This window comes from Cynara cardunculus (assembly GCF_001531365.2).
Source record: "Cynara cardunculus var. scolymus isolate 2C chromosome LG 2, CcrdV1, whole genome shotgun sequence".
Lineage (NCBI taxonomy): Eukaryota > Viridiplantae > Streptophyta > Magnoliopsida > Asterales > Asteraceae > Cynara > Cynara cardunculus.
The window spans coordinates 34,362,096-34,373,724 of NC_037529.1; the positions used below are offsets into that span (position 1 = coordinate 34,362,096).

At 36.0% G+C, this 11,629-nt stretch overlaps 1 protein-coding gene across 1 annotated transcript; it reads left to right on the top strand.

The window, feature by feature from the left end:
• Nucleotides 1-4,586: 4,586 nt before the first annotated feature.
• LOC112507594 (UPF0664 stress-induced protein C29B12.11c-like) lies at nucleotides 4,587-10,824 on the top strand. Its single transcript, XM_025112242.1, has 5 exons — nucleotides 4,587-4,874; nucleotides 9,538-9,649; nucleotides 10,102-10,173; nucleotides 10,247-10,461; nucleotides 10,550-10,824. Exons 1-5 carry the CDS (start codon nucleotides 4,765-4,767, stop codon nucleotides 10,644-10,646), a joined length of 606 nt encoding a protein of 201 aa, XP_024968010.1. The 5' UTR covers nucleotides 4,587-4,764; the 3' UTR covers nucleotides 10,647-10,824.
• Nucleotides 10,825-11,629: the final 805 nt, after the last annotated feature.

The following is an 11,629-nucleotide window of genomic DNA, read 5'->3' on the forward strand; positions in this document are numbered from 1 at the left end:
AGTTTCCGTACTTATAATTTTCTTAGATATAACTTAAGAAAAATTATCAAGCTGAGACTGACCAAACTGAAAAAGATCCCAAAATAGTAAAAAGGACATGTATTTTATATGTAACTTTTTCTCTACTATTATTTGAAAAGATAACCTTCTTTATGTTATCTTGTTATCATCAAATAGGGGGAGATTGTTGATCCTCTCTCTCAGTGATTTGATGATAATCCCTTTTCACTTATACGTTGTATTTATGTTTCTGTATTTTTAGTTCTAGCGATCTTCACTGATTATGTTCAGTGATCGCTGAAGAACTTGCATTGTAAATCTATCAGAGACAACAATACTTCAAGAAGACAACACTCACACCAAAGAACCTTCAGCAAACGTCGAAGACTGAAACTGAATATTAGAGACCGGCGAGTACGTGATCTGAAGCGGTATTCAGTGATTACAAGTCTGTCTACATATGTGTGAAGACTGTTCAAGCTTCAGCGAATGATGACGAGACCTTCAGGTCATTCCAGCATTCAACGATCAAAGGAAGTTTGCTTAGCACGATTGTTGTTGTCTTGTCCATATGCACACAAAGGACAAAACCCATACCCTTACGAAAGTTAGTACGGTACGAAGCCGACTAGTCGACTCTTTGTCCACCAACTTTAGGTAAGGATGTCTGCTCATAAATAGTGCTTCTGTACTATTCACTATAGCAAATGACAAGCCTTCCTCTTAAGGTTTGACACTCACTCTAAACCTAGCATATTGCATTAAATGGACATTTAATGCACTGGGTATAAATAGAAGTGTTTCTTCTCCATGCAAAGCGAGCACATCTCTCTCTATAACCTAGTTCTTACTTCAAGCATTTTCTAGCTTAAGTAAAAGATCTTTCTTTTAGCAACTTCTTTTCTTGTAATTGCTAAAGCTTTGTGTGTAACCAAAGATTGTTTAGATAGATTTTTATTACCTTATCTTTCCGCAAACAATCTTGTAAAATATGTATTGATCTTCTCTATCAATATATATATTTTAAATTTGAAAATACTGTGTTTGTATTCATCCCCCCCTTCTACAAACTGTTTCTCTTCTTGTAGACCCTTACGAAACCAACAATAACATCCCATCAAACACCACTCATTTGAGTGTTGTGCGCGTAGTTTACCGAAATAACAACGTAATTTGTAAAACTTGCACAAAATGCAATCTACACGACTTTTTTGACTTTCGTCACTTCTAACACTTCATATTAACTTATCCAAAGGTGTTCCAACCTTTACGTCGCCATTTAGATCATCTGTTTAAGTTTTGGGTAAATTTTTCTCATTTAAACACTCTAGTTACCTACCCGATTTCACATCTAGGCACTCTAGTTATCTCATACATCTCATTCTAACTATGCTTTTCTTGCAATTTTATGCAATAGGGCATTGTTGAAGCTGTAAAAGAGTTGGCACCGTATGTAGAACATAGACAATGTGCAAGACACATATATGCTAATTTTCATAAAAGGTTTAATGGTGTTGAATACAGAAACATTTTTTTGGCAGCAGCTACATCCACCTTTGAGGCAAATTTCATGTCACGCATGGAAAAATTGAAGATACAAAACCTTGATGCATATAATCACTTGCTTGAAAGGGACCCTAATACATGGTGTAGGGCATTTTTCCAACCCGGTAGAGCTTGTGAAGCTGTAGAAAATGGGATTTGCGAATCATTTAATTCAATAATTGTTGATGCAAGAAGAAAACCCATAATCACAATGTTAGAGGAGATAAGAATATTTGTTATGGAGAGACATTACAGAATGTTAAACAAAGCACAACAATGAGAATCAGTTATTTGTCCGTCCATAAAAAAAAAGTTAAAGAAATGGGCAGAAAACCACAGGTATGCTTATCTCTTATGGTAATCTATACTATCTTATTAAACAAATTTAAAAAAAGTCTTAAAATACTAAAGGACCAAAATACCCTTTTATGTCACTTTTTCACTTTTTCATCCCCTCCTCTCCTCACATACACTCACCCCCTCACATACACTCACCCTCTCACAAGCGATTTTTTTAAAATTATAATTTTAAATTTACACTTTATACCCCCATAATTAATTAATCAATTTACTTTATGTCCTTTACTTTTAAATGTTTCATTTTAAACATTTATCAAATTAACATACATAATCGTATATCAATTAAAACATGTTTAAAAAATACATTTTTATTTTAACAAGTTACACCATTATAATCGTCTCGTTAATACTTTCGAAATGAGTCCAATATTGAATAATTTTTGACTTAATTATATTATTATATATTATATATACTGTGAAAAAATATTTTTAATATTTACGATTTATACTTTTATAGTTATTTATTTATATATATATATATTATATATTTTGGGGTTAGGATGTCCAAATTGTACTGTATAATATGTTCTGAATTAATATATTTTTGGGTTTTTTTGAAATATATATATACATGTATTAATTCAACCTTAATCTGAGTTTCTAGACAAGAAAGAGGGTAAGCAGTTGAAATTTCATTTTAAAACCCATATTTTTTGTTTTTTCATTGCTTATGATCTGTCAAATTTGTAGTTTTCTTTATTGGTTTTGAATGTTTATCTTAAAACTCAAGTTTATTGGTTCTTTGCTCTTGGTGTAAATCGAACACATTTGTGGAGTCGTTTAAATATGTTGGATTTTAAATATATTGGATTTTAAATATATTGGATTTTAAACTGTCATACAATTTTTTTCATCGATAGTCTGTAATTAGAACCACAACTCTTATTTATTCAAATTGTATTAATATGTAAAGACCAAGTGTAACCTATATCATCGTTAAATCTTATCTTATAAAATCAGTGGAACTTCAAAATCGTTAAAATTCATGGCTCCCGCCGTATTGCGCGGGTACACAACTAGTTTTATTATATATGATTGTCTATGATGGTAATATGATCTTATATGATAATGTATTCTTTTTCATATGTAGATATTGGTATGTTATCCTTAGTGGTGGGAATGTGTTTGAAACACGAAATGGTTATGAAGCAATGGTGGTAGACTTAGATGCTAGAAAATGTAGCTGTAGATTGTGGGACATATCAGGCATTCCTTGTGTGCATTACATTGCTGCCATACACTTTATCAATAAGGATCCAGAGGATTATGTTAGTAAATGGTTTACTAAGGATCTCTTCAAAATGGCCTATGAGAATACTATAAGACCATTGAATGGGAGCAACATGTGGACTCCAACACCTTACTTCAAACCAAACCCACCTAACGAAAGGAGAATGCCTGGTAGACCATCCATCAAAAGAAAAAGATCATAATCTGAGAGCCAAGGTACAAGGGTGACTCAATCTGGGAAAACAATGACATGTAGCAATTGCTTGGTAATGGGACATAATGCTAGAACTTGTAAGAATGAAAAGAAGAACCCACCACCTAAACTTGTTAAGCCAAAAGGTAGACCAAGACTCAACATTCCAAAACTGAGTACAACAAGAAGATCCAATAGAGGTGGAAGAGGCAATAGAGGTGGGAGGATACCATCATATGCAGGGGTCTCTTATAATCCAGTCACGGGAGAAGCAATGATTGGGGTAAGCCATTATTTGTTTTTCAGATTCAAATAACATTTTTGATTACTATTGCTAACACTTTATCTTCATCATTGAAGACATCCTCAGGTGTGCCACAACCAGCATGGTCCGAAGGCATCCTACCATATTCAATTTCAAGAGAGGTTGTTATTAATGATGAAGACCGTGATAAAGGTGATACTACTATTGGTGATGAAGAACATTATGAAAGTGATGATGTTGTTAGACATCAAGAAGGGTTACAATAAAGTCAAATGATTATATCTCCACCAGAAATTAATGATGCAAATGAAGAATAGTTCATACCATGACCTTAACATAGATTAGACATTACTTTAGTATATTTTAGCGCAACTTTTGGTATATTTTGGCGTAACTTTTGGTATATTTGGCGCAACTGTTAGTATTTTTTAGCGCAACTTTTGGTATATTTTGCGCAATTATTGGTATATTTTGGTGCAACATTTGTTACATATTTTGGTTCAATTTTTGGTATATATTTTGGTTTAACCTTTGGTAAAATTATGCCAAAATTTTGTATGCAGATTATTATGTTTTGTATACAACTACCATATGTTTTGTAAAGAGTAATGAGAATGGTATATTTGTTTTTTTTAATAAATATAAGTACCTTTTTCATTCAAAAAATGTCTAAGGACTTGATCGTTCAAAATATGAAAGTTCATTGAGTTTTTTCGGACTTTTTTTCACTAACATAATGTATTTAACAGATTTTGGAAAGTCCAAGAAGTTATTTAATAGGTTCTGTAATGACCAATAACTTATTTAACAAGTTCTAGAATATCCAACGACTTATTTGATCCAAAAAATTGTATAAGGACTTAATCATTCCAAACGGTAAAGTTCATTGGGGTTTTTTTGGAGTTTTCCGAAAAATTATTTATTTTTCTTAAACAATTACTTTTAAACATTTTTTGAGATTTGGATAATTTTACCGTTTTCGAGAATCTGTAGCAAAATCCTAAAATCATTCATTTTCACTTGGGCGATAACTTGTAGAATGTCATTGGTAATGTGGATGATCTTGATAAAGGAACAATACTCGTTGCTATTTTTCATCAGACTTCCGAGATCTCCCTAAATTCATTGCTATTGCTAAACTTCACGGAGAAGGAGATCGTCTACTTCTGTAATGGCTCTTAATCCTAATCTCTACGGTAACGGGATGCCCGTAGCTTTCGTCAACGAGATGTTCGTCTTAATTAGAGACGGGATCGAATTTGAGGTCGACAAGATCCCCGGGTGAGCATCTTTTTCATCTTTTATCAATTTGATTATATATACATGTGTGTGTGTGTGTTTGTATATGTATCTATGCATATACGTTTTCCTAATCGACATTCGATAACTCGAGTAGATGATCACTGTGTTAAATTTGTTATATCGAGCCTGTATGAAGTTTGGGTGTAGAGGTTTATCGTCCTAATTAGGTTTGGGATTTGTTGTATTCTGGGGTTTCCTAGATGAGCTAATCAATCAATTTAATTCGATGGTAAGCCTTAATGACTTGTTATGTTGTTCAATCATGGCAATCGGTGATCACCTTTTTTGGGACTAGTTGCGTGAATCTGCAGTCCGTCACCTTTTTATTGATTTCTTTGATATCCTCCGGAGAAAGGGAGGCTCTGTATCAGATAAAAGTTAATTGGATGATTTTGGGAGGATGAACGCATCAGCATAGTGGAACAGGTTTTCTTGTGAGAAAAAACACTAGATCAAGGAATTGGTTTCATGTGAAAAGAATACTAGATCAAGGAATTGGTTTCTTGTGAAACGAATACTAGATCAAGGAATTGGTTTTTCTATGGGGATGTAGATTGTTTAGATAAGTTATAGTTCATCATCTTGTTTAGTTAGAATCTATCATCTCATAGTCTATGACATAATCTTGTGATTTGGTGTAAGTATGGGATTTTATTGAATGAAATGTCATCAGAAAAAATTACCTGAATAATCACACAATCTTTACCATTGCTACTCTAATCTAATACTCAGCTTCATTTCTTGAACCAAAAAATCAATATACAGTTTGGTTCTAATCTGGATTACCGGAAGGAGCATAAGGCAGATCATTTGAACTGTTAACATGGAAAAATTCATGCTAGTGAGCAAGCTATGAGTTGTCATCCCTTCAGTAATGCATTGCCTCGGAACCTTGATGTATATACCTGCCCAGGGGTCGGTCCTATGGTTTTGAATGCCCTGGCGCAGAGTAAAAAAATGCCCCTAATCCAGGAAATAGATAACACATATTTTTAAGAGGTTTGGAACCTAACTGAACTCATAGATTTATAAAGGGATGCTACCTTTCTTGGGGGAGAGAGTAGATCCAAGGCAAAAGGGAATCTCGAGATTGGATCTAGACTGTAGAATCACTTGCAATGTGCACCAACATGATTTTATATTTAATGACTATGAATGGCTAGCAGCTGAGGTACATAACATATCATGAGAAGCTCTCCATTCATTGCTGACTAATAACACCATTGTATTATTTTAGACCCTTGTATTTTCTCTTTTTCTTGTCCACTCTAGGTTTGTTATGAGTTAGGTCTTTAGAAGTAATCAAATAGTAGTCTCGTTTACTTACCTTTCACAATGGATGAATAGAAGAAAAAAAACTTTTACAAAACCATAAGGGTGGTGCCTGATTGGTTTGATCTTGGCTCCAAAGGTCAAAAGTACCAGGAGGTCCCAGGTTCAAATCAAAGGAGGAATAAAAATCCCCTTGTGGCCACGGAGGTTCAAATGCATTGACTTCGGGCTATCTGCAAAGCTGGTGGTCGCCCTGGGATTAGTCAGCTCGCATAGCGGGTTGGATATCTAGGTAAATTAAAAAAACGTTTACAAAGTAACAAAGACATAAACAAAAAATACTACATCACCCATTTATTTTTGACTTCACTTTCTATAGGGGGAATGTGCACCACGAATAACCAAATATGAACAAACCACTACAACAAAGTGGAAATACTCGTCAGTTAACAAGTATAATACGACCCTTTAATAATAATCAAACAACAAATGATGTAAAGACAATATCAAGAATAAAATACTAAGACACAAATATATATTAGTTATGGCACGAAAACGAGACGTCGAGATTTAACCAAATAAGCAAATCACTTAAATAAGTGAAATAGGTTTAAAGAAATCACTCAAATAGGCATATCATCAAGATGATAACAAATAAACATCAAGAAAATAAGAAAGAAACATCAAGATTCAAGGAAAATAAGCAAATTAGATAACTAGATGAGTAAATAAGGAACTAAGAAAGAAGACACCTTGCTTCAACCTTAAAAGAAAGTAATTGCAATTTGAGAACTGAGAGTGAGAGGCGAGACCGGAGGTTAGAAGATGAGTCAAGGTGAGAGGCTGAGAGACGACTGCCGAGAGCAACGGTGGGCATTGGCAGCGCTATGCGTCGTATGTGAGGGGCAGAAGGCCAGTCGTGAATCGTGAGGGCAAAGGTGAGAACGAGATTCCTAGAGAAGTAATATTTTTTGGAAAAATATCAAATAATGAGCCTACTAAACCCTATTTGACTGTTGGCCTGTGATGCCCTCTTGGCTTTGATGCCTGGGCCACCGCCCTCTTCGCCCAGTACTATGGCCACCCATGACCTGCCATTGATGCTTTTATGAACTTGAGCTAACAGTAAGTCATCATGCCGTTGGTGATGTGGCGTGCATGATGCCCAGCTTCTAAAAGTGAGGCCCGCGAGATAGTTGATACCCAAGTTGCACAGTACATATTGTTATGTTTGCATGTAACAAGGTGTTTTTCAAGGTGTGACTTATGGCGGCAAATCTCTATATTCATATATAATATTATATATATATATATATATAAAAGCATATATATATAAAAGCATATGTTTTCTACTATTACTCAATGAGTTAATGATTTTAAACAATTTTAATGAGGTTATATATTAAAAACGAGCAAGTAAGACATTAAAAAGGTAAGAAAAATCAAACATCTCATTATAGAAACGTTGCATTAGGCCATGGTGTGTCACAGGCTTAATGGGTCATCAGACACCAAGCATGGGGCCTCGGTGTCACTGCAGATGAAGCATTGAGCTTATAGAACAGTGAATGAAACTAAATGGGTAAGTGGATATTTAAAAAAATGAAGAACATAAGGAATAAAATTATGGTATACAGGGGTTAATGACTAGGAGCACGGATGGCATAAGTAGCAAGATGAGGGCAAGCATTAGCGTAATGACCGTCTTTTCGGCATAATTGACAATGAGGGGGACGATGCCCACTCCCCCTACCACCACGAAAAGACCGACCACCACGACCCCGGTTGGGATTAGTGTGGCTTATTTGAGCACCAAAGGCCACAGGCGGTGTTACGGATCCATGGAGGGATCGAAGAAATAGTTCATGTCCTTCAGCTTGAGCAAGAAGATCCCGAAAGTTGTGAGGGGTTCTAGAGGCCCTAATGGCAGTAGAGAATGATTCGAATGAAGCCCCAAGTCCACATAAAAACCAATGAACTTTATCAGATTCGTCCACTAGGTGTCCAATAGCCGCTAATTGGTCACATATGGACTTAAATTTACGTCCAAATTCAGCAACAGTAGATGTACCTTTTGAGATTTGTCGTAGTTGATCACGCAGATTTTGAATCCGTTCCACCGAAGAATTGCTGTATGCAGCTTCTAAAGCAACCCAAATTTGCTGGGCAGTAGAAAGGCCAACAATTTCAGAGAATGCTTCTTCAGTAAGAGAGGCATGAAGGAGAATCACGGTTCGTTGATCATCCAAAATCCATGCCATATAAGCAGGATTTGGAGTTGATTTTCTGTCGGTGACAATCTCAGGCGGCGGTGCACCGAAAGTACCATCAACATGGGGAAGCAAATTCTGAGAAGCTAGAAGAGGGAGTAATTGATGCTTCGAGAGTAGATAATTCGAGGAGGTTAACCGATTGGTGATCAGATGCATGATAGTATTCATGGAAAAGATTGAATCAGGAGAAGCAGAAGATGATGCAGCCATGGAGGGAGGGGAAAAGACGAAACAGATGGGAGGGAGGGAGAAGAAAGAGAACGGGCTGGAGAAGGGGAAGAGGGAAGGTCAGGACTTTGTGAGCTCTGATACCATGATAATGTAAATCTCCATGCCAAAACAGGAGGAGAGAATATCAATAAACAAAGAACCAATTTACAAATACAACCCCATACGAATGGAGAAATACAACAAACTATAGGAAGTATAAATATATACAAAATATAAAAACTAAGTGTGTCTAATACATATAATATATGGTTAAATATGTACATGTGTATATGTACATTCTCTCACACACGTATAGGGGTGGAGGACCAATACTAAAGGGCATTGTTAAGAAGAGAAGTGTTGCATACCCTTGAGCCTTGACATAATGCGTATATCATATCCAACTACTTTTTCTCAACTAAATCCACTATTTTCCAGTTCCCCGTTTGCTCTTCCTCGATATGACATGAATATGAAAGGAAAAGGAACAAACTTTTCCGGAAGGACTTGGTTGTTAATATAGACATCTGAAAGACTAACAACTAATTCTGGGCTCACAAGCTACCAAAAAATATGATATAGATTGTACATACATAAAGCAGGCCACTCCTGTAAAAGGATGTTTCATGTAGAATCGCACACTACTGGTTTTGTTCACAAACTTTGCAGATAATGCTAATATTAAATTATCAGTTCCTTCAACGAAAGATGCATGTTGTAGCCCTTTTATTCTGTAAACTGTCAGAAATCTGGCATTGTCTAGGACATAATCTTGTGGAGATTTAAACTTATGCAGTGAGTTATAGATGTACGGTGAGTTACTTTTTTTCTTTTCTAGGATCCCATGTCTAGTTTCAAGCAACTGTTGTTTTATATGCTCCGTTCAGGGCCTCTGGAGGAATTGCCAAAGCAAAGGGGAAAATATATTTGTCAAATGTCCGCATGGTGTTTGTTGCTGATAGACCTACAGGGAATTTTATTGCTTTTGACATGCCCCTGGTAAGAATTTTTCACTTTGGTTGAATGGCCGTTGTCTGCTTGCCTTTGTACACTTCCAGAAACTGATACATAACTTTTACCCATGAATCTTGGTGGTTGTATTGTTTGACAAATATTCAGATGTCACCTTTGTCTCTCTCTCTCCCCTTTGCCTTTTCTTTTATTTACGTTATTTCTTTCCATGCAGCTATGAAGTACAAGTATCTGATATATTCGTATGAAAAATTTTCTATTCACTTCTCATCAAAGAAATTGGACTGAACTTCATCAGCATTCGTTATAGAAAGGCTGAGCAGACTTAAAATATTCCTCCTTGCCTTTGGATGAAATAATACTCGAAATTGGCACTCCTTTGTATTCTTCCTTGCTGCATCTTGGACATAATTTACTACTTACGAAGCATATTGCTTTCATACATAGAATCGATTATTTGATTCTTGTTTTTCCTGCAGCTTTATGTTCATGGAGAAAAATTTAACCAACCGATTTTTCACTGCAACAACATATCTGGACTCGTGGAGCCTGTAAGTAGACAAATGTGATGTTTTGAGTTGTGAAAACGTAGTGGTTATTTTATTTAACCATGTCCATCTGTAGGTAGTCCCAGATGATCAACATAGGGCATTGTATTCCACTCACTCTTTCAAGATCTTGTTTAAGGAAGGAGGGTGTGGAACATTTGTGCCCCTTTTTTTCAATCTGATAAAGTCTGTGAGACAATATAATCAACAATTCAGTGCTGCAACTGAGCCCCGTGGTGCTGATCCTTTAAGAGCAGCACAAACACCAGTTGATGAAATGATGAGATGCGCGTAAGTACCATTTGTTATTATTAGTAAAAAAAATTGATGAACGGTTTGTTTATAATCGATCTGAATCTGAACATGTTTGTTTGAGCAGATACGTGGATCCCAATGATCCAACAAGAATCTTTCTGCAGCAGCCAAATTCAGAAGCACAGCTGAGACGCCGTTCATATCATCCTCAACCTGAGTAAATCCTAATCACCAAGCTTCATGGGATCTCATCATCGTCAAGATGCATATTTCTACTTCTAAAAATTACATACGTTTACTTGCAAAGTTCTGTACATTATGACTTGATAAAAGTTGCCACTTCTATTGAATGCCTTGTACTGTTCTTTAAATCGATTTGGAGACTTTTTCTTGATCAAACCTTTTGGGTCTCTTTGGTCTTATGGGTCGAATTAAACCCATTTCTCCCATGGTTTCAAATGTCTTGTTTGATTATTCATTGTTCAACTCCCATCATGTAGTTATGCCCTTTGCATAGACTCATCTGGAATTCAGAGTAAGGGGCTGTTTACTAAACGCTTACCTGATAAGTGCTTACCAAGTAATTTTGCTTATCTGTTTAAACATGGCAAGGGTCAAAAATCTTGCCTAATAAGAATAATGATAAAGATGGAGAGCCTTACTCGGTAAATGAGGATGACGACTCTTATCTGGGTAAGTGCTTATCGGGTAAATTGTTGCATACTAACATTTTAATGTACTACAATCTTACCTAGTAAAATAAATTATAGTGTTAACTCGTAACGATAAGTGCTTACCGGGTAAGCATTTAGGTAAGCGGCCCCTAAGAGAGACGCAATATATATACTTGCTTGTTTCACGCACATGTATACACGAGTACATGCACACGGTCAAAGTTGCAAGGTTTGGGTCCTTACACTTGACCTCCGTCTGGTTGGTCTTTTGAAGCTTTAAAAGTTTGGTCTAGTCATTGTAGTCTCGGAAGTCAGAAGGTTCAGTATAGGCGAGCCCAATATTTCCCAAAGCCCAAGCCCCAAGTCTTGCCCAAAAAAGTTGGAGGCTTAATAAGCTCGAGCCTAGGCCCAGGCACAAAAACAGGCACTGTTGGTGAATTGGGTTGTAACGAAATTTCTTGGATATTTTCTAGATCGTGTTTGGATATCACTTTCTAGAGCTAATCGAGTAGCTCTAGAAGCACGTGTAC

Coding starts and splice junctions, on each gene's coding strand:
- LOC112507594 (XM_025112242.1), top strand. CDS start 4,765: ATGGCTCTTAATCCTAATCTCTACGGTAACGGGATGCCCGTAGCTTTC. Junction 9,650..10,101: donor TTGCTTTTGACATGCCCCTG/GTAAGAATTTTT, acceptor TTTTTCCTGCAG/CTTTATGTTCATGGAGAAAA. Junction 10,174..10,246: donor TATCTGGACTCGTGGAGCCT/GTAAGTAGACAA, acceptor GTCCATCTGTAG/GTAGTCCCAGATGATCAACA.